Here is a 25,819-nt window from a genome sequence, read left to right on the forward strand (position 1 = left end):
AGTTACTTTAAAGATTAAGATTATATATATCAATCTTTTAAAAAAGAACATGTGATTAAACCAGTGGTTTCCAACTTTTTTGGCTTCTCATGTCTCACAAAAATCAGTGTGTCATCAGGGTCACAGTTCAGATGTTCAGATAACAGAAAACAACAAATAACAAAGATTAGAGAAAAAGTTCTTTCCTCTCCCGTTAATCACCTGATGACCCCTCAGATTTATCTGGTGTCCATATAATAATGAATCAGTCAGATGAACCAAACTAGTACTTTTACTTTAATACTTATGTACTTTTACTTCAGTAGGGTTTTTCATGCAGGATTTACTTGTAATGGAGTATTTTCACGTTGCTGTGTTGGTGCTTTTATTTCAGTAAACTATCAAAATACTTCTTCCACCACTGAATGTTGGTGTAACAGATGTTTTCCAGTGAGTGGAAAATGTGTACATTACTGGAGTCTGCAGCCAACGCCCTTCCTGGAAAACTGCAACTCCTTATTAGGCCTGACTCACTTTTACCTCCAGAGGCCGCTGCAGGAGAGGGAAGCTGATGGAAAGTCTTACTTAATAACTTCATAACATTGTTTAGACAAAGCTTTTGAACATTTATGAGGACATTTGTTTAAATTATAGCCTAATTAAGGCCAACTTGATGTAGCCAAGTGACTTGTAACAAGAATAAATGCTGCTCAAAGAGACTCAGGAAGAAACTACATGTAGTATCAAATACATTTTTAAGAAGAGCACCAAAATTCAAGTAAGTTGTCAATAGATGGGGATCTTTATCATAATCATTATTCATTTTAGTAGTAGTAGTGGCTGGCTTGTAGTAGCCTACTTTTTCCAGCTTTATTTGATTTGTACACACTCATGCAAAATCATGAAAAATAAAAAACAAGAACACAGTAGGTATAAATAAAATAAAATAGAAAATATAGATATAGCATATAGATAAAATATAAACAGGACAAAGGATAGGACCTGAATTGGTGTTTTTTGTTGTTGTTTAGTTTTCATTAAATGAATAGTCCTACACAGCAAAGAAAATTTCACATAAATACATTCATAAAATAAATATATTCAGAAATATAATTTCTACACTTCTATGATTTGTAGGATAAATGCCTAATTTTTTTTAATGTACCTCTGTAACTTTTTTGGTGAGGAAATATTTGTTATTAAAGAAACTTAATAAACATAATTCTGGATAAGTATTAATAGGAAAGTATATTTCAGTATGGAGTTTCAGCGCTTAGTCTGATGTATCTCATTTCATTTCTATTCTTTGTATTGATACAATGTAACATCATAGCTGTCTGTCCTTAACACTGACTGAACCTAATAGCAGTTATTTTGACTGCACAGGTGTTACAAATGAGAGCACTCTCTTTTCCCTCTGTCACTTATCTTCTGTGCGAAACGGCCGTAGTTTTTAAAACGTCACAGTGTTACGTTTAACACTGCCATATACTCCTCTGCAGACACTGGACATTACTTAAAATATTCAGTACAAAAAAAAATTTCGACAACAGACTGAATGAAGGAGTTTTTGACCCAGAAGTAGTCCAGCAGTAGGTGTGACAAATAACGTCTTCCATGGAAGCTACGCCCACTCTGCCGCTCCAGTCTGCTCAGTTTCGTCCTGCTGTTGGCCGCATTTTTAACACAGAACTCTCTAATCTTTCGCAAGGGTGAGTGAAATAATTTTAATTTCAACTTCAAACATGTAAATCTACCCGTTTCTTTCTTCAGTGGCTTGCGTTAACCGTTTGCGCGAGATTTAAAAAAAAAAAAAAAAAAAAAACGCGAAGTCTGTTGTATATCGTTACTCTGACGTTTTCTCGCAGTATTATTAATGTAAAGCAGTAAATGTGTCCTAACAATGAAATACTTGGTTTAGAGATAAATTTCTAGGCCTATTCCTGCTGGACTGTAGTTTGGCGGGCAGTTTTACTTCACCAGTCTCCTCCCTTTTCTCCCTGTCCATTCTATCTATCTATCTATCTATCTATCTATCTATCTATCTATCTATCTATCTATCTATCAGCAGATGTCTTTGAGTGAGAAAAGTGTGGAGGAGATCAGCAAGTTGCTTGATGAGTATGGCATCAAACATGGACCCATAGTAGGTAAAAAAAAAAAACCCAAAACACACACACACACACACACACACACACACACACAAAATCAGCATTTCCAAACAGTCATTAATCACTGTCATTACTGGACTCAGAACCAACACTTTATCCCGATCGTAGCTTAGACTGAGAACTGTAATCCATAAAATGATTGTAAAAGTGATTTCAGTGCATCAGTTTACGCATCTTATTTCAAAGCAGGATTTACTTGTAATGGAGTATTTTCACGTTGCTGTATTGGTGCTTTTATTTCAGTAAATGATCAAAATACTTCTTCCACCACTGAATGTTGGTGTAACAGATGTGTCCATTGAGTGGAAAAAGTCATGTTCTTCATGTTAATTAGCTCCACTACTTCTTTATATTTGTCTGTACTCAGTCGTCTGTCTGCATAGGAGACATTACACCTTAATGTATTTTTTGTTGATGTGTTTGTGTGAACATAGACTCCACTCGAAAGCTGTATGAGAAGAAGCTTGAGAAGGCCATGGAGAACGCTCCGGTGAACACCTCCTCTGACAAGACCTACTACAGAGAGGAAGGTATGAAGCTCTGTCACTTGGTTGATTGTTCATTTTTGAGTCTATAAATTTCCTACATTTGAAAGTTGCAGTTTATTGTGTCATCTCAAACTTGAAGCTGTCAATGTTTCACAACTGGCAAAGATATAATAAAATTTGACGCTTACTTTTAATAATTCATTTGGACAGCTACTCGTCTCTTTACTGGACTTGACGTACAGCTCTTGTTTTATGTCTTTTGTGGAGCTGCAGCTACGTATTATTTTCATCATTGATTAATCTGTCAGTTATTTTCTCAGTCAAAGCCCCAGCCCAAACCAACAATCCAAAACCTAAAGATAATCAATTTACTATCACATCAAATAAACAATGATAGGAAAAACGCATAAACGAGAAGCTGGAACAAGGGAGGGTTTGCTCCTTAAAAAATGTTTTAAACAATTAATCAGTGATCACAATAATTCTACACACTAACAATTCATTCACACATAAAAACAATCTAAATCCGGGAAATGTGATAATGTAAGAAAAGAGCTGAAATGGTAAAGGTTAATGTCAGTGGTCCGGTCTGTAGCTGGTCAACAAAATGTTGAATGGACTGCATTTATACAGTGCTTTTCCAGTCTTATCTACCAAAAGCGCTTTACACTACAAACGCTTCTTCTACCATTCACACACCTATTACAAATCTGGGGCAATTTGGGGTTCAGTATCCTGCCCAAGGACATGCACACTGGAGGGGCCGCGAGTTGAACTACTGACCTTCCGATTAGTGGATGGCGTGCTTCACCTCTGCCCTGCATGTCAGCAAGTGTCCAAAGTGCAAGTTATTTTTCAATAAATGGAAAAAAAAATACTTTCAACTCAAATCTTTTGCTGCTGACTTTTCTGTCTTCCTTTACACGGAGTGAAAGTCGTTCAGTATTGACTGAGGCCTCCCAAGGTTTGGATCAGGTCATTTTGTGCCCATTATTAAAAACAATAATGAACGCTCTGTGTAGATGCATAACCACCTGAAATCTACACAAAGTACTGTGGCCTTTGATTTGATGCCTGACCTGGCAGTGACTGCTGAAGTAAGAGCAACATTTCCTCCAACCCTGAACATGCGCTCACTCAGAAGCATTGAACGTCATTAACAATAGAAGAGTTGATCTTACATAACATGGGTGTAAATTAGCAGAATTATATTTACAGGTGTGTCTGTAAATGTGAACCACAGTCTTCAACACCAGGAGCTTTCATCCTGCCATCTGTTGTTCATTCTCTGTGAACACTACATTTCTATCATCATCATCTTATCATATTATTAAAACAAATACACAGAAGAGTCAATACATGCCTATTTTACTGAGGTTGAAACTGTGTTTTTTCTTTTCTTTTTCTTTTTCTTTTTTTCTTACAGAGGAGGAAGTTACCTACATCACATACCACAGTCCGGTGAGTCCTGATTGTCAGCTTGTCCCTGTCGGTTTGTTACTCCTCTGCTCTCTGACTGTAAATAACCTCACAAACTATTCTGCTTTCTTTTGCACAGGTTAGACATGAGGGTTACGCAGACATGTGAGTACAGCTTTAACACACACATACACACACACACACACACACACACACACACACACACTGAGAGAGAGAGACCATAGCAGAGAGACATTGAGTAACAGAGAGTGCGAGAGAAACACAAATTAAAAGATGCATTATAAATATACTTTAGAGCAGCTCTCAGAACAACTTTCGTTACTTTTCTTTTTTACCTGCTGCTCCGTCCGGCTTATTGTCCCTGACTGTTAATGGCTCACAGCAGCTTCAGTCCAGTGTGGGAAGAATGCACACATGGTGCAAAAGTGTCCTCTCGTCAACCACAACTCCAAGTTCAGCAGCAAAAACCTTTAGTTTTGAGGTGTCCAGCTTCAGATCTTGTTTAGCTGCACTTTATGCAAATCAGATGTAAACTGTGGCAGGGCTCATACATCTGTAGTCTTAATAATTACCTCAATAAAATAAATGAAAATGCAGTGATTTAAAAATGTGAAACATTTACAGCTGCATAAATTCAATGAGTTCATTGAAATTTAAATGTAAAATTTTCTTCCTCCCAGGCTGAAACGAAGAGGCAACGCAGAGTCAGATGAGGACGACGAATCAGACCAAGATACAGAGTGAGTCTTGCAGCTATAAACTAATGGTGTCTTTGATCAAATTAGTTCACCACCTTGTCTAAATCTGCTCTTTCCTCCTGTGCTTCAGGCCCCCCATCCAGATGACGAACAGAGCAGCCAATCACAGCACAGTGCGATCTAAGGAGCCGGTCAGAAAGTCTGGGGGCAGCATGTGGAAGGCGATTCGGATGCTGCTGCTGTTAGCTGTGTTAGCAGCTGTCGTCTACTACGCCTACTGTCACGTGATAAACAATGAAGAAAATTATTTTGGGGTTCAGTGATCTCATCTGTTTTTAAGATGTCAGGGTTGTTTTTCATTTGGCATTTCTTCTCCTGTAATATTTAGGTGGGGATTACTGTTTTTCAATGTTTGTTTGTTGTTTGTTGTTTGTTGTTTATTGTTTTCTTATTCCAATACACAGTTTTCCCACTGTGGACCCTTGAAATGCTAATGATACCACATTCCATGAACTTTTAAAGGCTCGCCATGTTCTGTATTTCCTAGTGTCACCAAATCCCATGAAATGTCAAAAAGAAAAAACAGACTAATACCCCCTGCTGCCCCATATACAAACTAGAGCAGCAAATAGTCCCCAACAAATGCACTGGGTAACCTTTGCTGAAAACTACAATGCCCAGATGTTTTATGACATTATTGATTCTTTTTTTAGAAATTAAAAACTATATAATCAAAGATTTCCTTTGGGCTGAAAGCCACAGACAGAATAGGAAAGTCAGACAGTACGGAGACAGACCGACACCTGGTTTGTTGGGTCATGATTTTCATGGGATTTGCTAACAGTAAAAAAACTAAAGAATAATGCTGCTCCTCTCCTTTAATTTCTTTGCTTTCTTGCATAAAATGTTGTACAATGTTTTCAAGCCATGCAGAGTTTTGTGTATGTCATGTCTTTTATGCAGCTTTTCTCTATTATGTGATTTGTTCTTATTTGTTAGATATATATGATGTTATGGAACACAACAGACTTGTGATACTGTCTTTCATGTGTCCAAGCTGCCCTCCACATCATGACCAATTAAAAACCAAAGACTGTTTTCCATATGCTGAGCCCACCTGCCTAATTTCCATTCATTTGCATATGTAAATGTCATAAGCTTAGAACAAGAGAACTGTAAGGCCAAAATGCATTTATGAGACCTCATTTGAAAAGTAACATTCGTGTTTCTGAAAATGTGCTTGTTTTGCATGTGACTACAACTCAACCTAAACTAAATCAGCTCATACATGGTATTTTTTTTTGTATTTTTCAGTCCTTGCCTGTAAAAAAAAAAAAAGTCATATTACATAACTACCAACAGGATGAACTTTATACAAGGCCTTGCCTCTGAAGCGCCCGCACCCCCAGTTTGCTCTGATTGGTCAGCTCGGTTCGGTCACCATCTTCCCCTGAGCCCCCAGAAGTGAAACCGGATTTGGAAAAACCTGTTTTTATTGGCAAACTAAGAACAAAAATAAGGCTGTTCGTCAACTTTTTCAAAAAATTATTATAAGTGCACCTTCTGCCGTATCTTACTGGTCCTCCTTTGTTGGAGATATGTGTTGGGAGAAAGCTGCATAAGTATTTTTTACCAACAAAATCAAAGAAATATCCTTCAAAATGCTTCACAGGTTTTATCCTACTAATCATATGCAGTAACTCTAGCTGTAACTAAGCTGTATATTTTGTGAGGTTTTGAGAGAAACGCTGATTCATTTATTTTGGCTTTGTCCGCGCACAAAACAACTATGGAGTAAAATGTCACGTTTTATCGCTGATCATATACTGTATATATCACCACTTTATATTGGAAAAATGTATTGCTGGGATTCATTGAATTTGACAGGAGTCTCTGCTCTCAATTTTATGTGATTTGCTTATTTCTTTAACCAAATTCTATATTCAGAAATCCAAATTCTTAAGCAAAAAGCCAAACAATACATTTTCTCAATATCTGAACATACAAACAAAAAAAGCTGTGAAAACATATAACCAATTTAAACTTTACAAGATATTTATTTAAATATTTATTTTCTTATTTTTCTTGTTATTAACATTTAGTCCCCCTGGCGTATTCTTATTGTATTTGTTACTGTATGATTGTGATTATGATGTATACACAATGTAGTTTAATTGTTATGTTATTGTTATGTATATTTGATTCAATAAAGTTAATTTATAATTGTAAAAAAAAGGAAAAAAGTCTGATTGGATCTTTACAGGGAGGCCTCCATTTTGTAGCCAGAAAGCTAACAAACAATAGCAGGCCCGCTAACACAGCAGCTGGAGCTGGATGGAGAGAGAGAGAGAGGAGAAGTGAGGGAAGCTCAGCTGGATACAAGTTGCTCCATCTTCTGCTTTGGACTTCTCATGTCGAAATTCATAACCTGGAATACTTTTATGAAGAAACTCTGTGGACCCTTACGGACTACAGGAATACACATAATGGAGGAATGGAGCGAGAATCAGAGTTCTACTTGTCTGAACGGTAGGCAGTCACCAGCTCTGCTGGTACACAATGCTACTAGATACTAGTAAATCATATTTCCGTGCTTAAGGTGCAAAATGAACTGAATATTTGAATTCTAGAGATTAACCGATCTAACGAGGTACAGCCTGTCTGCATTGACAAACCTTTAAGTTTATTCAGTCAGAACATGTACAGAACCTTCAAATGGCCCCTGGATGGGTCGGTGGGCTGTATGACGTTAAAAAAAAAAACTTTGCTGATTACAAAAGAGAGTCTGAACTTTTTATAATAACACTGGAGATGAGAGAATGGACCAAACAATGCAAAAATGTTGAGATGAAAGTAAGAGTCGAGTATTAACAGAATAAGAGATGTGTTTCCACACATACAGCAGTGAGATTTTCTACTGGTTTTAGTAATTAATTAATTTAGTCATAAAAGTGTAAAAGAGTCAGTATGTAAATTCTCTCAAAACAATAACAAAAGACAGCGTTGGGTGATGTCAAGAAATAGCATGGGATCATGTGAGTTTTTGTCTTCACTATTGTGCTCAGCTTCTCCTGTTTAAAGCAGTTTCACATTAGCAATCAGTGATTAACCCTGATGTTCAGCAGACACAGGGGCTGGGAGTTGCCCTGTCTAACATTTGTCTAGCTTTTCTTTCTCTGATCACTTAAGATCCAGATATCCAATGACTAAAATCCTTCATCTGGTTAAAAAATATATAAGGTGTAAAAGTCTATCTTAAAATGTCACTTAAAACTGGATAAAAGTCAAGTACAAAACTCAAAAAAGATATAACATAGGTCTAGTAATTTTTAGACATTTTAATGTGGAAAATTTACATGCAACTTTAATTCTACCAATCTAACATTTGTACAGAAACACTGTTATATTTACAAGATCCAGAGTCTGTTGAGTCTCAACGGAAGATGAACCAGTGGTTATCAGTTCAAACTGAGGTTTTTGGTTGTTAATCTTTGGTTGAGTTGAATTCAACAGCTGTGATCCTGAGTTGAAGATGTGGTTGATGGTCACTGAGGATGAGGATTTATTTGGTGATCCTTGGGCTATATCAGCCTCCGACTGGATCCACAGAAGCCTCTCACGTGCACTAATGTGATGATAGATTCATTAAATCCATTCAGGAATTAAAGGTTTGTTCCAGCTGGTGAACCTGTGCTGAAACAAGCCATAATTTGATGAAGGAAATCAAACAGAAGTTACAAGAAGGCAGCCGTCCCACCACAACCCTTAAGATTTCAAGGCTTTGAGATAATGTGAACAAGGAGATGTATTATTTTTGGTCTATATGACACCAGTCATGTTAACGTCCAGGGGCAGAGGTAGGATCTGAGGCTCTTGGATTGCCACCACCTTTGTTGCTGACCTGGGAATGAAAAGAAGAACAAAGTCACAGGAGTTTACAACAGTAAGAGAGCCTGCTGTGTGTAAGTGTGTGTCCTGTAATGACTTACCTGACAGCGTGGCCCTCAAAGCCAAGCGCTGTGATGAAGATGTTGATGAGCACTGTGAAGAAGACAAAGACAGTTGCTGCGTTGTTCATCGTGTTCAACTTGGCGTGTTTCCTTGTGTCGTTCAGATCGTACTTCACTGCTGGGAAAGAATCACATAACAGCGAAAGCAAAAGCAAAATTAGACACATAAAAAAATAATGAGCAAGAAAGATGAAAAAATAAAGAAAGGAAGGATAAACCTTTGAACTTTGTACTATTTGTATTACAAATAGACAGACTATGAACATAGAAGTGCCAAAAACAGTAGTTCATCAATTGATCACTTGAAGCTGGCTCCAAAAGCGTGTAAATCCCCGTAGACTCCCATGTTAATTTGTCCAACTTTACAGCAGAAATAAACATGTTTACAGCCTTGTCCAAAAAGCAGTTTTGGTCTCCATAGCTAATTTCCTCCTTCATGACAACTGTACGGGGGGTGAATTTTTATGTAACTCACCTGTATAAATTTTATTAAGAAAGTTATGCATAATTGAGGGCGTGGCAGCTTTGAGTGACAGGTGGGTGTTGTCAAAGTTGGCTAGTCGCTAGCTGTCTGCTCAGCATCACCTCAGCTAATTCGAGTCACTGAATGTGACTTCTTAGCTGTGTTGATGGTGTTGGTGTCTTTTAGAGGATTTTTCATACTTACTATAAAACGTGTGCTTTTTAAAGTGCAAGAAAGATGGAGTAGGAGGAATGATAACTGGAGATGCAAACTCTGAGTTACTTGCCAATAAAGACGAGCAGCAGCCCCACTATGACCTGTAACGTGATGGACAGAGACAGCAGGACCATGAGGGGGATGTAGAAACGGTACTGAGGCCCCACGTAGAGAACGGTCTTCATCTGGGACGAGTTGGCCATCAGCAAGGCAACGTCCAGCATGCTCTGGGCCGCACTCTTTTTAGTGGCATAGTGATTTATGTTGATGGGGCGATTCAATTTTCCAGAGGGGGTTTTGAGTGCCTGCGAATGTAGAGAGGATAGGATAGGAAGAAAGTCAAGATTCAGCTCCTGTTAAAAAACAAAGTCACAGGAGCTACATTACAGCCATTGTTGCATACATACACATCCACCTTTGACAGCAGAGGATGAAATGATTTGGCTTTCTCTGAAGGAACTAGGGGTGGGTATGATTAATCGATAATCGATAATTGATCGTTAAGAATTTTGTGAATCACGTGGAATCTGATCGATTTTAACATGTGTATCAACGAGGTTGTGTGTCTAGTAGTGTGTCTTGAAGGCAATGCAATGAATTTCCTACGTGGCAGCAACCAGCCAGGGCGCAATTTACATTTTCAACAGAGAAAAATGAAAAAATGAATACTCAGCTGCCGTAGGCATCGCAGGTAAACATGAAGAGAGCAAGGCGAAGTTTGGTGTGGGAACATTTCGAGCTAAAAAATAACAAAGCTCGTGTAAACATTGCAATGCCGTGTATAAGCACCGTAGCTTTGCTTGTTATTTGTGAAGAAGTTTGGCCTCGGGCTCTGCTGTCATTAGGAGCAACACATATCTTTTTTTGTTCTGTTTAATAGTTAAACAATTAAACTTTAACTGCCTTGTTTAGGAGGATTGTTGTTGGACTATAATTTCTTATTGGAATAAGGATTTCAATGAGGAAAAATATGCTTTCTTTAGTATTTTCTGCCATTGGCATTTTTTATTATAAAAAATGAATAATGAATCGATAATTGATCGTTAATTTCCCAGATGATTGAACAAAGACATTTCTTCAAGTGCCCATCCCTAGAAGGAACAATACAATTCTTTTGTTCTCTTTGTACATGTGGTTTATTCCAAGCACAGACAGGTGTGATGTACTTTGTTACTGTGTACCCAGGTGTGGCTTTAAGAGAAGGAGTGGGAGTGGCAGAGTAACAGGTGATGACTCACCTGGGGTGGAGAGAAAGGCAAGACAAGACACGACATGCATGTTCTCTTCCTACAAAGCTAGAAATGTGACAATTTGCCACATGAACTGATACTTGCATGTGCAGACAGAATGAACTGAAAATGACTGACTGAAATGAGCAGGAGGTATTTGAGGTGCTGAAACCTGAGGACAGGTAAACTGTTGTTCTGGGTAGAAAACTCCTCTTGGTCACAATGTACCTACCTTCACTGGTAAAGGTATTTTCTCAGGGCTTTGCCCATGAGACGTCACACCTGGGTGAAACTCTCTCTGAGTCACAAAGCTTTCATTCACCTCTATGCACAGCTGACAACTATGGAAAAAGCAATGATTTCACATGGAGTTCTGTCAACACTGACATTCCTGTAAATAGACGCTAGAGCAGTGGTCCCAAACCAGGGGTCAGGACCCTCACGAGAGGTCACGAGTCTAGTCTGAGGGGTCGACAGACTTTCTTCTTTGCATTTCTATTGTAATTATTCAAACAAAACAAAAAAAATCACTCTTCAGTTGAACTGGTCAACACTGGTAAACATATGCATCCCATTACAGGGGCTCAATAGAAGTCACCGCTTTGTTTTAAGGGGTTACAAGTCAAGAAGCACCAGTGGGACCCATTGTGGGTGCCATGGGCCAAAGCAGAGTTATTTGCCCCCCTCCTTTTGATAATAGGAAAAAATAAAACACATCTTCACTTACTGCGTTGTATAGCCATCTGTAAATGCTATTAAATTTTCAATTATTATTTTTTAATTAAGTAAGGTTTACTTTTTACTGTATGTCCAATAAGTGTGATAACTCCAAGCCAAATGAAAGGATGTACTGTAAATGACATCCATCTATTATGAATGGTTAGATAGATAGATAGATAGATAGATAGATAGATAGATAGATAGATAGATAGATAGATAGATAGATAGATAGGTAGATAGATAGGTAGATAGATAGATTTTACAATGTTTTATGATACATTCATGATGTGATATACATGTTTTAGTTGTAAACAAGTTAAACTATTCAGTGTTATGTACAGCAGGAACACACAACAGACACTTTATAGAAGTGAATAGAAGAGTAAAGGGAGAAAGCCTGTCAGTCTGTGTTGCTTACCTCTATATCACTCAGTTTATTCAGAGGTATGTCCTGTCCGTTCAGTCTGTCCATTCTCCTCTTTCTGATAACTCCACAGCAGCTCGCAGGAAACTGTCCTCTCTCAGACTCTCAGAGTTCACAGCTGCACGACGCACAGAAAGTGGAGGGTGTAGACAGGACGAACAAGTCAGGCAGCTCCTCCAGTTACAGGGACGCCGAAAAAAGCCCCTCCCTCTATGTGTCTCTTCAGTGCTGCAGATACAACGATGCAAATGTGGGTAACACGTAAATATATGCAGTATTGTCAACATGTGCTGTAATCACAACAGAGCTTACTTTACATGTCACTTCTAAACAATAATATGTTCATGTTTATGTTTTTAGAGTTTCACTTTATTTCCCATGAATAATATGAAGGTCTTATTCTGGTTCTCATAATAATCATAAGAAGTTGTTGCTTTGACATGATATCCCAATGATAAGAAAGTACACTCCTCAGCTTTGATTTATAGCCACTTACTTTTTTCATTACTTATGTCATTCAGGAGGCAGTAGGTGTGGGCCAATTCTTTCCTGAATTGTTTTGAACATGTTTGATTTCCATGAATAAGTCTAAACACTATTATTTCATTGAAATCATAATTATCTTGATAAAATTCCACATTCATAAGAATCTACTAGAATTAAATCAATGCAAAAGTGGTTAATTGTGTAAATATATGCAGCATATATGCATATTTATTCTATTAGAATTGACATTTTCCAATAGAGGCCACTGTACTGCTACACAAAGTTTTACATAATCTTTTTCGTTTTACCACTAATACTTGAAATGTTAAATACATTCTAGATAACTCCTGTAACACTTTGTAACACTAATGGGAGCAGGAAAACATAGAGAGAGACTCTAATGACTTTGTTATTACATCTTCTGTTAATGAACAGGCCCTTTAAACAGAAGACATTTGACTTGTCATAGGAGGAAAAAACACAGATTATTAAGTAACTGAAGATAATGGAAGAGGCAGCAAACTGGTTCAAGAAGTGTAGTCAAACGTTTAAACAGGAAATACAATATATAAATACAATATACATATACATATGCTGGATTACTAGCATGGCTTGTAACTGGGTTTGCAACTATGAGATGAATTGGATAAAATTAATTTTGATAAACAACTGTAACTTCATATATATTTTTTACCACTTTAGTGGCCTCACCTTACTTATAAAATAGACACAATTCCCAGTTAAATTATCAGTATTTCAAAAACAAGCTCTTTTGGTATAGAAAACTATCTACAAACACAACTTTTCTCCTAAGCTTTATTATATTTACCTGTAAATATAATAAGGCTTAGGAGAAAAGTATAAGTTGTAGTAATATAATTTACCTTTTTAAAGCTTTAATAATATTTGTGTATGTGTGTTCCTTTTACACTTTTTCACCCCTGAAACTGTACCACATGTATTCTGGTACTGCTACTACACAAAAAACTGTGGCAAGAGGTTTCTAAGTTTAGTATAATAATATTTATTGTTTTATTTACTTAATTCTTATTTCATTCTATTCTATTTCTATGCTGTGATATTTAAAAGAAAGGGGAGAGAAGAAAAACTGAACTGGTTTATGCTCTAAATATAATTAAATGAGCATACAAATATGTTTATCATTTAAATCATTATTTTAAAATTATTTAAATTGTTGCTTGATGCTACCGGAAGTTCGTGACTACTTCCGGGTCACTTGCTTCAACACTTCTACACAACATGGCGGCCTGCTTCACTGTTCACCGCTCCACCGTGCTCCGAAGGGCGCTGCGAGGAGCCCTCAGCCTACACGGCCGGACACCGGGACCTCCTGCCGGGCTCAGGTTCGTTTGTAGCGCTGCTGCAGAAGAAAAAAAGACGACGATTTTGGAGTCCACGGAGGAATACAAGTTCGTAGAGCGGCTCATCCCGTCGTCACGGGTCCCCACTCCGCCTAAACACGCTGGTCCTACCCCGTCTGGCTGGACCCCTCCGGCAGATTCACCGCCGCCTCTGCCGTACATGATCCGCCGCTCACGCATGCACAACATCCCAGTTTACACCGACCTGACCCACGGCAGCCGCAGGACAACGCTCGTACGGAAAGTGGAGGGGGACATTTGGGCTCTGGAGAAGGACGTGAAGCAGTATCTGATGGAGGTGACTGGGAAAGAGCTGCCCACACAGGTCAATGAGGTCACCATGACCCTGAAGATCAAAGGTCACTATGATAAGGAGCTGAAAGAATGGTTGACCAGCAAAGGTTTCTGACTCTGGTGTGGTGAGGTGGTGCGGGGCTTCGAGGACTGACACAGCATCATGCTCCGGGACCAGAGAGATGTCCATGAGGAGATGGAGAGGACAACTCAGGATTCAGCATCTATTGGCATGTCAGAGACTGAAACACAGTCCTACAGAACTTTAAACCCTGTTTCAGTCCAGATGATGATTATTACCACTGTAATGAACTCTTTTACACCAGAGAGATGTTGAAACTGTGGGATCATATAGAGTTAAACGGTGTACATACTTGTATGTAATAAATGTAACATTAAATATCAAAGCTGAGCTTGCTGCGTGTTGTTCTCCTGTGAACCTGTCAGAGCAGATTTGCATGACACAGGCTGTTTGACCTTTATATCCAAAGTTTTATAGATCGTGTCAAACTTTTCACCAGCACAGTCCTTGAGATTTTCCTCTGAGATGGTTTAGTTTTTCAGTGAATCAAGTGTGTGATGCAATTAACTTGCATGTTTTATCCACCCATAAGATACTGCATTTCAAAATGATATAAAACAGCAGAGGGTGAAGCCTGAAGTGCTGTATGATTAGCTTTTTTTTTGCTGACTAAATTAAAACAATTCATCACTTATCAAAAATGTTGACATTTTGTGTCGATCAACTAATCTCTGCAGCCTTAAAGAATAACCACAAAATGAAAGTAAAGGAACTATAAATGACACCAAATAATATCAAACCTGAATTACAAATGAAGTTTAAAATATTTTATTTATTCAGAAATACAATATGCACATTCATATTGAGCTCTGCAAAGGACAATACAAGTTAGGGTGAAAAAGGAGGAATATTACATTCTGATTTTATCATCCCAACACATCAGACACCCACCCACTGAAACCATCGCTCATCACTGTAGATCACTGCAATCCTTATTACATGGAATATATTTTCGCCAGTATTATGTGAGTGTTTCCAACAAACTTTATTTTAAATAAACAGGAACCACATCAAACTGTATTAGCTTTCACTTACAAAAAGATGAGTGCAGTTCTGCTGAAATGCGTCTGAGCAACAGCAGCTTGCGCTGGTTAACATTTTATGCAGAATCATACAGAATTCTGTTTAAAGTCTTAACACAAGTACAGATCAGACTCTCCGTCCATAATTACTGCATTACTCTGAGTGCTTTTCTCACTCCAGCAGGCAATCAACATTTACCCTGATGGTTTGAAGTTGTTGCCATCAGGAATGTAGCAGCGAGAGAAACTCCCTACTTCGCCGGGAGAGTTCTTCCAGTTGGTCAGCTGAAAAAACAAAAATATATTAACGTTGTGCAACAAACTCTGTGAGCATGTATGTGAAAGAATATTCACTTACGTAATGTGTGCTTCTCTCCTCTTCTCCAGTAGCGTGGCTGCGTTTGAAGCCGGTTCACTTCCTCATTCGTGGATGCAGAAGCTTCTGATACTTCATTTAGCATTTCCAGCTCCTAAGAACCCACGCAAGAGGAAGAAGTGTCAGTATGACTTGTTCCCACAGGTCAGGCTCATGTTGACACAGATTTCAGGCATATGAGAATACCGTGTTGCAGGTCAGCAGTAGTTGGTGTACTCTCTGGAAGATATCGGTCTCTGTGCTGAAGCTGGGGGGGTCTCTACTGCAGTAAGCACTCAAGTCTGTTTCGTAAACATGGCTGAAAGTAGCCATCAGCTGCTGAAGGTCACACGCCGCCACGCGCAATGAGCTTGGAGAAAAGACACCAGGACTCTGCGCCTCATTGTTCAGGAATTCACACTGAGGAGAACAGAGCACTCGTTGCTACCAGACATTCAGGTAGTAATGATGACCACGGTGTATGTTAACAAAGACATTCTGTTTCAACTGAAGGCTCTGTAATACTGCAGGCGTCACCGGCCACATCGACACATACCTCTGACTGTAGCTGCTCCAGTACTGACTGAGTTGACTGTAGAAGGGCAGTAACATCAGCATCCTCTTTACTTGGTTTAGAAGATGACTTAGTGCCTTTGCGTGAAGCCCTGTGAGGTAAGGAAAAGCAGTAAGAGGAGTTGGAGGAGACAAGTATAAAGACAACAGGAAGAAATAATGCAGTACATGAAGATCCATGAAACAAGTCTCTTATTGGCAGTAGATTTAGAAGAGAATGACAACATGCAGCAGATAAAAACAGTAGGGGCTATGATGATATGTGTTTAAGAGGATAATCAAATACAGTACATATACTTGATGTGTCCAGGCCAGGGGTCGAACGTGGGTTCAAGCATTTGTGTGAGGTGAGGCAGATTCTCATCAGCGCAGAGTTCATTCAGTAGCATCTCCTCATTTGCTCTGTGCCCCGCAGACTTACTGCAGCCTGGGACTAGAGTTAAAAGCTGCTCCAGGAACTGAAGTTGCCTGTGAGGACTCACGTCACCCTGGATAAAAGTTTTAATAAATGACACAGACAAAAAACAGGACATTTGTGTTCATTATAGCAATGAATATCTCTATCTGCAAACTGATTACATCCACAGTAGTTTTATGCTTCCTCTCACCCTGATCAGGTCGAGGTCACCTGCTCTACACAGCATCAGCTCCTGCCCAAGCACAGCCATTTCTTTTTGTACAAAAACAGACCACAGCAGTACAAGAGGTTATTTTAATGTGAAGAAAAAAAATAGAATAGAATACAGAATATATCAATATAAACTTCACTTCACTGCACTTTCACTGAGATTATTTTCCTCTCTTCAACAAGGTTTCTATCAAAACACATCAAACACAAGACTGTATAAGAAAGTTGGCCTTTTGTTACCTTTAGTGAAAGCATCTGGGTCTTTGGATCTCATTGACATCACCTTGGAAGTGGCAAAATTTGGGTTGATACTGTAAAGTGACAGGTCAGACAGAGCAGAGGAGTGTGTTTATATTTATAAAAAAATGTTATTTTGATAGATGAGAACAGTTGTGATGTTCCCTGTCAATTATTGTACCTGCCACAGATCCATGCCAGTATGTCTGTGCGGTGCTGTGAGGGAGTACAGAGCAGCTGCAGCATGCTGTCTGCTTCCTGCAGGTACAAACCCTCCACCAAGGGACAAGACGCAGCCTGAACAAAGACAAAACAAACGCAGAGTAATCAGTTTTATACAATACCTTACTCTCTCTTATTGCAAAAATAAAACCAGCAACAACAGTAATATATCAGGGGTTCATGTGAGTTCATGCAGCAGTTCAGACTTTATTCAGTTTCAGTGTTCAAAGTCAATAAGATTTTGGTTCAGGTAGGCTAATAAATGATTTGGATGTACTGATGCATTATATTTTTGAAAACTTTAAATAAGTGTTATGTTCTGAATATGATAAAATGATACAGAAATATTTACATGACATTACTGTGTTTGGTATTAATTGGAGACAGCAAACAGCATGTCTCTATATATTAATGGAAAAATCACCAAAAATACTCCAATAAATATATCTGGAAAATCTCCATCCCCCAAAACAAGTGTAGGCAGACTTTGACACAAGACCGAAAAAGTCTTTGGAAATGTTGGATTAAATGCCGGTTTAGCATTTGATCATGGCAGACAGACAGTGGGCACTTCGTGTATATAACCCGCTGCTGGATAACAGGTTTAAACTGTCTTTGTAGGGATGTTTTGTGAAAGAATCACGGACACACGTAGACTATGGGGCGCTACATGAACCGAGCACAAAAAATAAATGAACTATCGGTACTTATGAGAATAAGTAACAACATAACCAAACGTAAGAAAAGCGCGCGTTGTTTTAAGTTATTTGAAACTATTTTTATGTTACTTTAACTTCTCTTACCTGCAAGGCATCATAAACAACTCGTACAAGTTGTCTGTCTGTCAAAGCGCCCGCCATTTTCCAAACAAATCGCTACTTCTTCTTCGTCTCCTTCTTCGTTTCTTGGCGTACTGCAGCCGGGCGGAGCACTAGCGTCACCTGCTGTAGTAATTCTATAGTCTTGAAAAACATCCACGAGTAATTCCTGAAGTGAAAACATGGTTAAAAATGAATTTCCAGAGCTGTCTGTGACAGGAAGATGGAGGTACAAAATGACGAGGAGCACAGGGAGAAGCAGGAATGCAGACAGTGAAGCCTACAGATTTTTCATACAGTGCATTATTTAAAATGGGAGAACATAATTCAGGAATGTGTGAATTTTATGAAGGAGAAACGTTAGAACATGATCTGCTTCAACTGAACCTTTAATTTAGATGAGCTGTTGCAAAAAAAGTGTTGACGAGTACTATAGTTCAGTGTTCTTAATATTTTTTATTTATTTTATTTGTATATATAATAAGAGTCAACCACGTCTAGTTAAATTCCTGGTCCACTCCAGTTGGTGGCGGTAATGCACCATTTCGCTGTTTGCCAACCGCCATAGAACGTGAGGAAGAAGAAACGTCATTTCCGGGATGCGGTGCTATCGGTAACTGAATAAACCGTTGCTTTCGCAATTGATCACGCTGCCATATACAGCTATTTTTCGAGGGATTTAATAGAGTGTCTGATAGGGGACAATCATTTCCATATGTATAAAGTGTTAACCTGAGTCTATCGTTCGCCGCTTCCGCCACTAACATGAAGAAAAGGAGCTCAGAGAAAAAACGCCATGTGGTTGCCTGGGTCAACAAAGCTGAGTGGGATCAGGTTCTAGAGTATCTTTACTCCAAGGATTCCGCCTTACAGAGGTTCGCACTGCAGAGGATATCAGCCTGGAAATGCAGGTATGCCAGCAGCTGTCCCGTGGCAGTGGACTGCACAGCGGACCTGGTGAGGTGCCAGGTGCTCGACCGGTCAGGACAGCTGGACGGAGGTGATCTGGTCCTGCTCTATGGAGCGGCTCTGGTGAGGTTTGTGAACCTGATCACTGAGCGACAGCAGGGGAGAGTAGCCCGACCACTGAGGCGGCTGGCTGGGAACCTTAACATCCCAGAGTGGATTGTAGACCTGAGGCATGATTTCACTCACAGGAAGCTCCCTACCTTGAAATGGTGTAGAAAGGGATGTAAGGTGGTTCTGGAGTGGCTCCAGCATGAGTACTGGTCCAGGCAGTTGGGAGGAGGGCCTAATGAGGACTGGGAATCACAGTCAGATGGAGAAGATGAGGAGACTGACCTAAAACACCAAGAGGATGAGCTCATTGCAAGGCAAAAAGAAATGGAAGCCTACAAAAATGCTCGGGGACTTCTGATTTCTTTTGAAAAAGAGCAGTTCCAGGCTTTCGGCGGACTTCCTGAAGACAGAGAGAAGAGCTTGTGGCCAGCCCCCTTTGCAGAAATGAGCTGGTTACTTGGGGAGATCAAGCAATTTGCTTTGGAGTCAAGTGATTTGCTGATGGATGTGTTGTTGGAGGATGGATTTCTGGTTCCTACTGTTGAGCAACTAGAAATATTAGGCTGTGAAACCTATGCTAGTGCCAGTCCCAGTCCCACTGAACCCAGACTCCCTCAAACCTTCCTGCGTTTTTGGTTGCCCCTCCTGAAGATGCTCAACTCACCAGCCTTTGTTCACCTGCTCCTGGAGAAGCTCTTTGTTGAACTCAAGCTGCTCACCAAAGACCAGAATAGTCACAGGGCTTTCTACCTTTCTGCTTGGATTTCAGAAGTCATGCTCTGTAACAGCAACAAATTTGAATACCATTTTGAAACAAAGGGACAGAGGAAGGCCAGAATGAAGGACAGGATTTTTGTAAACCGCATCCAGCTGCGGTGGCAGCAGCTGCTCTCGGCATGCCTGGATGCTCCTTGTATCAGCACGCCTCACTTGCTCCAGTTAATCCTGGATGATATGGAGCATCCTCTCCCTCTGGAAACCAGACAGAGGCTGCTTCAGCTCTGCTCCATCTACACACAGACCACACACTCAGAATTTGATCCCTCTCCAGAGCAGAAACAACAGCCCATATACACACTGGAGAGTCTGCATGAGAAGCTGCAGCATTCACGGCACCACAGCCATCCTTGGCATTCCAGGGCTGAGTCAGAGAGGAGTGAGTCTTCCCAGGAGTACAAGCGGGCAGATGTTCAGGCAGAAAAGGCAAAGTTGCTCAGAGGGTCTCCATGGCAGCTGTGTGCTGATAAAGTTTTGTGGAAGAACTATCCTCTTGGTAAAGTCCCTGGACAGTCAGATGACCCATCATCCCTCATGGTAGAAAACTACTCAACAATGACTGTCTTTGACCAGCCAGTGGAGATGGAGAGCAACACAACATACAGCGTCCCAGGAGTCTCTGCTCCAGTGAGAACAGCTGATGGCCTTCTTTGGAACCACAGCGATGTTAACAAGCTGAAATCTGGACTACAACTTTTTTGAGTCATGTTGTAATACTGGAAATAAAGGCCTTTAGGTACTGGCACATTGTTTAGTTTGTGCTCTCTTAACATATGGATAAAAGAAACAAATTGTTTGATACTGAATATGATACTCAACAATTTGTTGTGGGATGATAAATATGTAAAGCAGTTCATTAACTGATCAGTCAGTCAGCTCAAAATCACTTTTCTGAGTCATTTATAAGGCAAGAATGCCAAACGTTCACTGGTTCCAGCTCCTCCAATGTGAGGATTTATTCCTTTTCTCTGTTATATAATTTATAATTGCATCCAATTACTCTTTTTTATTGAAATTTAATGATAATTTTCTCAATTAATAGTAAAAAATTGCCATTATAATTTCCCAGAACCCAAGGTGACATCTTCAGTTAAAGTTTCAAACATTTTATAGACAAAAACATTAATCAGTTAATAAAAAATTCAACAGATTGTTATTGAAAATAACTGTTATTTGCAGCCCTGATGTAAAGCATTTATAAAAGCATTCATGTTGTATGCAGTGTCTACAATATTTTCAATACGTGGCTAAGACAAAAGTGGAACTAGTGCAGACATTTAACATCATATGAAACATATACTTCACATAGTAAAGCAAGAATGTGAGATAGAATTGGGATATGGTTAATTCGCTGTTATTGTGTACAGTGAGATTTTTTTTCTCTTACACCTGCCATGCCAAGGTAACTTTCTCTGTTTTTGGTCCCTACAAAGGGTTTTTGTGTAGATACATTTAATTTGAAAGCCCTTGAAACGGGATATTGTTGTAAGCACGAGGTGATTTACAAAATACATCTTCTTTTGCGCACTTGTGTTCAATAAAAACTTTTCTCTACTGAAGTAATATGATTGTGTTCTTTTTACAGTGTAGGATTGATGGAGCTGAGTTGCAGCATACCGGTTTGGAAAGGGTGCCTCAGAATGGCTAATTGCAGCATGAGCAGGCATACTGTTAGTACCTCCGTTCAGACTGAGAGCAGCACTGCTTTCAAAAACAAGTGTCTGCTTATGTACCCTTTGGTATAATAGTTCTTTTAAATAGTAAAAAAGAACACACTAAAAATGTTACCTGTCCATTAATACCTCTGTATCACTTTAATGGGTGACATAGCAGCATTAGGACAAAGTGGTAAAGCACAAGTATAAATGATGAAATACAGACATAAAGCACAATTTAAGAGACTTCTTATATTTACATGGTGACCTAAAAATGTAAACACCCTTATAAAATGTAATACAATACAACACAATAATGATATAAGAACTGCTGCTTTTATTAATCTTTTAATTTGTAATTTCTTTTCAGTCTGTCACAGAGGTGTTTATTTACCTCTGGTCATTTCTTAGGTATGAGGTTGTATGACTGCTCAACATTAAAATTGAGTTCTTGTCCACAGAACAAAGCTCAGTAGGACTTTTATTTTGAAGAACTTCTCCGGAAGTGACAACAGGTCGACGTCAGTCTCGGTTTTATAACCGCGTTACTGTCATTTTATATTCAAGCTTTGAGCGGTTGAGAACGTGCCAGCAACTGTTTCATCGAGGGATTCAAATCGCGAAGCTTATTGTTATATTCATTTCCATATATCAAGGTAAGTTGTTCGTCGAGGAAGTGCCGTTAAAACCTCCTGCGTCATACACGAGCTCTGCGAACGTTGACGCTTCATGGCTTAAGTGAACTTCAGCTGGTGTAGCTAATCAAAATTGAGCGGGGACTTGTCGGTTACGTTATTGCACATGTTGACTTTTTGTTTTAATGCAGCAGAAAATCCTGTGGAACGACTTAATATACGCTCATATTATCCACATTCAACTAACGTTGGCTGGGCGCGAGAGATATGTGCTGCTAGCACAATCAAGGCCTTGTCAGCAAGCTAACGCTAATGTTTAACGTTACAAATAACGGCTGTCATTCTTTGCCGATTGGTCCAATAAACTGCAAAGTATAATAACAGATAACATGAATAATGAGAAGTATTTGTTGTTTGGGTAATTATAGCGCATCTGTTGCTAATTGTCGTATAGTATCAGTGCGAATGCTATTAGGCCTAGCTTAAGCAGCAAGGCAGTTACGTTGGTAATACGTTTGGCCAACACACACCTTAGATACTCTTGTGCCTGTTAGAAAATGGAGGATGTCTACAGCAAACTATGTTAAGTAGATGACTTAGTCTGAGTGTCATTTCGTTTTATTTAGTTACTTTGAGCAATTGGATAAAATCAGTCTTGAATAATTAAATGGGTTACATAAGCTATAATTTAACAGAGCTTGATTGTGAAAATGTTAGTGCTGATAACATCACAAGCATTTAGTCCATTAAATGTCAATAATGACTAATTGATCACAATTAACCAGAGTCACAGATTTGTTTAAAGTCTAAAGTGAAATGTGTAGCTTCTTGCTGAGTTTGTTTATTAACAACATGGTGAGAAGCACTAAAGGGTTTTTAGTTAACAGCCTGTATTGTCCTACACTGACTAGCAAAATTGTTCATTTTCATGATAAATGTATTAGTTCATATCTACAGGGTTACACACTAACAGTATATGTTGCCTGTCTCTGCAGGTGAGAAATTATAGGATATCTTCTGGACAGCGTGCTTGCGGCCCCACTGTCAAGCCAGAATGATAACCAGAAGAAGAGGCCGTACTATCAACAACACAATGTCCCTAGAAGTTGAAGTGGTGGATGCGGTGGAAACTGTAGAGGATCTGCCAGGTTCTTCTGTGGGTTTCCCAGCTGACAGCATTGACACTGGTGGAATAGAGCTAGATGATCTGTTTGGAAATGAAGACTTAAAATGGACACTTGAGAGAGACTCACCACTCTTCGATATGGAGTTGGATGAGCTTGGTGTATACTGTGCCAAGGATCAAGATTCTGGGATTGAAGCTTCAACAGGCTCATCTCCAGAGAGAATGTCATCTGATTTGAAGATCAAGAACAGACAAAACCAGTCGAGCCATGTGATCAACAAAAATGCAATTGCTGCCAGATTGAACCGTCTCAAGAAGAAGGAATATGTCAACAGCTTGGAGAAGAAAGTCGGCATCCTGTCAACAGAAAACAACATGCTTAAACAGGAAAATTCTCAGCTGACCAAGAGAGTGGAAGAACTGGAAGATGAAACCAGGTACCTAAGAGCTGTGCTGGCCAATGAGAGCATGTTAGGCCAGCTCTTGTCCAGGCTGAGCGGTGTGAATGGGATGAAATTATCTTCCTCGCTTTTCCAGGGGCCCGACTCAAACGACCACGACTATGCCTTACCCAGGAAGCGTGTGAAAGTGGAGGAGAAAGAGACATCTGGTGGCGTGTGTCTGCATGTGGACAAGAACCATGTCTCAGTGGAGTTCTGCACTAAGTGTGCAGAGAGCGCAAGCACATCGCTCACAATGTAGGGTCAAGTACTTATCTCTGTTTTCAGATATTGAGACTGACTCAGTGTACTGAACTTCTTGAAGGTGGATGAACACTGTTGAGTTTAAGATTACCTAAGAACTGCTGAATGTGCATGTGTTTTTGTGTGATGATGGATTGAGTACACGTTACTGCTAAACCTTGTTGACAGTTTCTTCTAGGTAATGGTTGATCCACCATGCGGGATGAGTGGCTTTCTGAACACCTTTACCTGCTTGACTCCATGGTAAGGATCAGACAAGAAAAGACCTTTTTTTTTGTTGATTTTCCAAAGCGATCAGCAGCAACCTTAGTACTTCTGTTGTTAGACAGTTCTTGCTCCCAGCTAGTGGATGTTGAGTCTCTCTATTATTTCTTTTGTTAATGGTTTGTTGTTATAGGAATTGATTTTATTTTAGTTAACATGTAACTAAGAGTTAAATCAAAGTATCCTGAATGCTAAGATGTTAAGATGAAGGTGAAGGTCCACAAAGAGAGATTTTGAATCAGCTGTATAATTGGAACAAAATAATCCATGGAAAAAGATAAGTATGTTTATACTTTATTTTGGTCAGAACTGATCTCTTTGTGAACCTGCACCACTGTACAAAAGAATATTTTCATTTAGCGCCACCTATTTTTCTTTATGCTAAAGTGGAATCTGCTGGTGGAAGGCGAAGAGGCTGGACAAGCTGCTGGCAACGTGGCCTGGTATTTTTTTAAAGGTAGTATTGGTAACAAATGGTATATGTGACATTTTACCAAAACTCTACAACATCTGTAGCTGTAGGTATAGTCAGTATAGCTCTTGCAGCATTTTTTGGGGGGTTAACTACAGCTACTCCATTACTTGGAGCAATGCTACCAGAAGCTTAAGTCTCAGAATTATGTCTAGTATATATTTACATGTACTCAGTGAATACATCCTCAATGATCTGCTTTAAGTGATGGAATTTTCCATTTTGATCAAGTGGAACAAACTGTAAATGTATATATAACTTGGAATACTATACTTTGTTTGAAGTAAATGACCTTGAGAAATGTTGGACAAAATAAATCATATTTTCATTAAGTTTTGAGTTATAAATATCTACTGTGTCATGTTCTGTACTGTTGATATTAATGCATCTCTTTTTCTCTTTCTAAACAGCAAAGCTCTCTGCCGATAAACGTCTTACTTTTCCTGATCATTTGGGTCAAGTCTGGTAAAGGTTGTCAAAACAAATGACCAAGACCTCATTTGATGGAAGTAAAAAAATCCACAGTATGAGGGGGCCTACAGAGATTAATCATACTGCCTATGTTTTAGCCCATTAACTTCAAATCAATTACATTATACACAACACGTTCCCACTATCCTACAGCAAGGGATAACTACTCCCCACTGCTGTGGTCCTGCCTGGGCTTCCCACAGCTAGCCTGTGATGGTCTCACCCCCACCCCTATTTTTTTGGTGTGCAACTGTGTTGCTGTGTCAGTAAAGAGAGAAAGCTCAGGCTGCATCCACACTACTACATTTTAGTTTTAAAATGCATTTATTTTGCTGTTATGCCTGGCATCCATATTACTCCAATTTTCAAGCGCCTGAATCAGAGACTTTTCGAAACACTGTTTTAATTGGAAAACTCCAGGGTTGCATTGTAGTCTGGACAAGCACCTGCAGAGAACTTTTGGAAACAATGATGGTCCCTCCCTGTTTCGGTCTTATCAGTCATGACTAACAGTGGTGAATCCAGCAATGATAACAAATTACTAGCGTTACTGACCTTGTTGTCTTTGCTAGCTGCTGTTGTGCAGTTCTCATTTTATCACTACAAGTGTCGTTGCTGTTCCTCGTTTGTAATATTTTCTGCAACTGGCCAACTGCAGAGTATACAATCAACTTCCTGTTTACACCAGCTTGCACTTGCCTGGTGTATGTGAATAGTCATTTTCAGGTGTGTTAGTATGGAGGGAGATTATTTTTTGA

General features: G+C 39.3%; 6 protein-coding genes across 13 annotated transcripts; 4 read left to right on the forward strand and 2 right to left on the reverse strand.

The window, feature by feature from the left end:
- Positions 1 to 1,607: 1,607 nt before the first annotated feature.
- On the forward strand, positions 1,608 to 5,881 carry LOC111237013 (emerin homolog 1-like). Of its 2 annotated transcripts, none has more exons than XM_022765947.1 (7): positions 1,608 to 1,691; positions 2,051 to 2,129; positions 2,585 to 2,680; positions 4,065 to 4,099; positions 4,197 to 4,222; positions 4,759 to 4,818; positions 4,907 to 5,881. In XM_022765947.1, the coding sequence occupies exons 2-7, from the start codon at positions 2,051 to 2,053 to the stop codon at positions 5,097 to 5,099; spliced, it is 489 nt and encodes a 162-aa protein (XP_022621668.1). In that variant the 5' UTR covers positions 1,608 to 1,691; the 3' UTR covers positions 5,100 to 5,881. The 2 variants fall into 2 exon arrangements, with proteins under 2 accessions (XP_022621668.1, XP_022621669.1); XM_022765948.1 differs by having other exon boundaries at positions 1,613 to 1,691; positions 2,048 to 2,129.
- A 2,233-nt stretch (positions 5,882 to 8,114) lies between these two features.
- On the reverse strand, positions 8,115 to 11,957 carry LOC111237014 (ninjurin-1-like). 4 transcript variants are annotated; one of them, XM_022765952.1, is made up of 4 exons: positions 11,833 to 11,957; positions 9,536 to 9,770; positions 8,766 to 8,901; positions 8,115 to 8,677 (listed from the first exon to the last, which is right to left on the reverse strand). In XM_022765952.1, the coding sequence occupies exons 1-4, from the start codon at positions 11,884 to 11,886 to the stop codon at positions 8,596 to 8,598; spliced, it is 507 nt and encodes a 168-aa protein (XP_022621673.1). In that variant the 5' UTR covers positions 11,887 to 11,957; the 3' UTR covers positions 8,115 to 8,595. The 4 variants fall into 4 exon arrangements, with proteins under 4 accessions (XP_022621673.1, XP_022621672.1, XP_022621671.1 ...); XM_022765951.1 differs by having other exon boundaries at positions 8,766 to 8,904; XM_022765950.1 differs by having other exon boundaries at positions 9,536 to 9,818.
- Positions 11,958 to 12,080: 123 nt separating this feature from the next.
- mrpl49 (mitochondrial ribosomal protein L49) lies at positions 12,081 to 14,412 on the forward strand. Its single transcript, XM_022765931.1, has 2 exons — positions 12,081 to 12,092; positions 13,540 to 14,412. Exons 1-2 carry the CDS (start codon positions 12,081 to 12,083, stop codon positions 14,113 to 14,115), a joined length of 588 nt encoding a protein of 195 aa, XP_022621652.1. The 3' UTR covers positions 14,116 to 14,412.
- Positions 14,413 to 14,834: 422 nt separating this feature from the next.
- Positions 14,835 to 17,985, reverse strand: haus7 (HAUS augmin like complex subunit 7). The gene is made up of 9 exons (XM_022765935.1): positions 17,923 to 17,985; positions 17,079 to 17,194; positions 16,901 to 16,971; positions 16,641 to 16,702; positions 16,324 to 16,520; positions 16,016 to 16,124; positions 15,667 to 15,879; positions 15,463 to 15,574; positions 14,835 to 15,389 (listed from the first exon to the last, which is right to left on the reverse strand). The coding sequence occupies exons 1-9, from the start codon at positions 17,977 to 17,979 to the stop codon at positions 15,328 to 15,330; spliced, it is 999 nt and encodes a 332-aa protein (XP_022621656.1). The 5' UTR covers positions 17,980 to 17,985; the 3' UTR covers positions 14,835 to 15,327.
- A 559-nt stretch (positions 17,986 to 18,544) lies between these two features.
- las1l (LAS1 like, ribosome biogenesis factor) lies at positions 18,545 to 21,293 on the forward strand. Its single transcript, XM_022765928.1, has one exon. It carries the CDS (start codon positions 18,703 to 18,705, stop codon positions 20,434 to 20,436), a length of 1,734 nt encoding a protein of 577 aa, XP_022621649.1. The 5' UTR covers positions 18,545 to 18,702; the 3' UTR covers positions 20,437 to 21,293.
- A 612-nt stretch (positions 21,294 to 21,905) lies between these two features.
- On the forward strand, positions 21,906 to 24,939 carry crebzf (CREB/ATF bZIP transcription factor). 4 transcript variants are annotated; one of them, XR_002665747.1, is made up of 4 exons: positions 21,906 to 22,045; positions 23,020 to 23,848; positions 24,023 to 24,097; positions 24,506 to 24,939. XR_002665747.1 is itself a non-coding variant. In XM_022765967.1 (3 exons), the coding sequence occupies exons 2-3, from the start codon at positions 23,079 to 23,081 to the stop codon at positions 24,030 to 24,032; spliced, it is 780 nt and encodes a 259-aa protein (XP_022621688.1). In that variant the 5' UTR covers positions 21,906 to 22,045; positions 23,020 to 23,078; the 3' UTR covers positions 24,033 to 24,939. The 4 variants fall into 4 exon arrangements, 2 of the variants coding, with proteins under 2 accessions (XP_022621688.1, XP_022621689.1); XR_002665748.1 differs by having other exon boundaries at positions 23,020 to 24,097; XM_022765967.1 differs by having other exon boundaries at positions 24,023 to 24,939.
- The last annotated feature ends 880 nt before the right edge of the window (positions 24,940 to 25,819 follow it).

The sequence above is a fragment of the Seriola dumerili genome, unplaced genomic scaffold (genome assembly GCF_002260705.1).
Source record: "Seriola dumerili isolate Sdu_G_001 unplaced genomic scaffold, Sdu_1.0 BDQW01000800.1, whole genome shotgun sequence".
Lineage (NCBI taxonomy): Eukaryota > Metazoa > Chordata > Actinopteri > Carangiformes > Carangidae > Seriola > Seriola dumerili.

Bases quoted from the DNA above. Each gene is read 5' to 3' on its own strand.
- LOC111237013 (XM_022765947.1), top strand. From the start codon at position 2,051: ATGTCTTTGAGTGAGAAAAGTGTGGAGGAGATCAGCAAGTTGCTTGAT. The intron at 2,130-2,584 runs GTAAAAAAAAAA...GTGTGAACATAG, and splicing joins CAAACATGGACCCATAGTAG to ACTCCACTCGAAAGCTGTAT. The intron at 4,819-4,906 runs GTGAGTCTTGCA...CCTGTGCTTCAG, and splicing joins GAATCAGACCAAGATACAGA to GCCCCCCATCCAGATGACGA.
- LOC111237014 (XM_022765949.1), bottom strand. From the start codon at position 11,886: ATGGACAGACTGAACGGACAGGACATACCTCTGAATAAACTGAGTGAT. The intron at 9,819-11,832 runs GTAAGCAACACA...GTTTTTTAACAG, and splicing joins ATAAACTGAGTGATATAGAG to GAGCTGAATCTTGACTTTCT. The intron at 8,678-8,765 runs GTAAGTCATTAC...TTTCATTCCCAG, and splicing joins TTTGAGGGCCACGCTGTCAG to GTCAGCAACAAAGGTGGTGG.
- haus7 (XM_022765935.1), bottom strand. From the start codon at position 17,979: ATGGCGGGCGCTTTGACAGACAGACAACTTGTACGAGTTGTTTATGAT. The intron at 17,195-17,922 runs GTAAGAGAAGTT...GTCTTTGTTCAG, and splicing joins TTGTTTATGATGCCTTGCAG to GCTGCGTCTTGTCCCTTGGT. The intron at 16,703-16,900 runs GTAACAAAAGGC...TTGTACAAAAAG, and splicing joins CCCAGATGCTTTCACTAAAG to AAATGGCTGTGCTTGGGCAG.
- las1l (XM_022765928.1), top strand. From the start codon at position 18,703: ATGAAGAAAAGGAGCTCAGAGAAAAAACGCCATGTGGTTGCCTGGGTC.
- crebzf (XM_022765967.1), top strand. From the start codon at position 23,079: ATGATAACCAGAAGAAGAGGCCGTACTATCAACAACACAATGTCCCTA.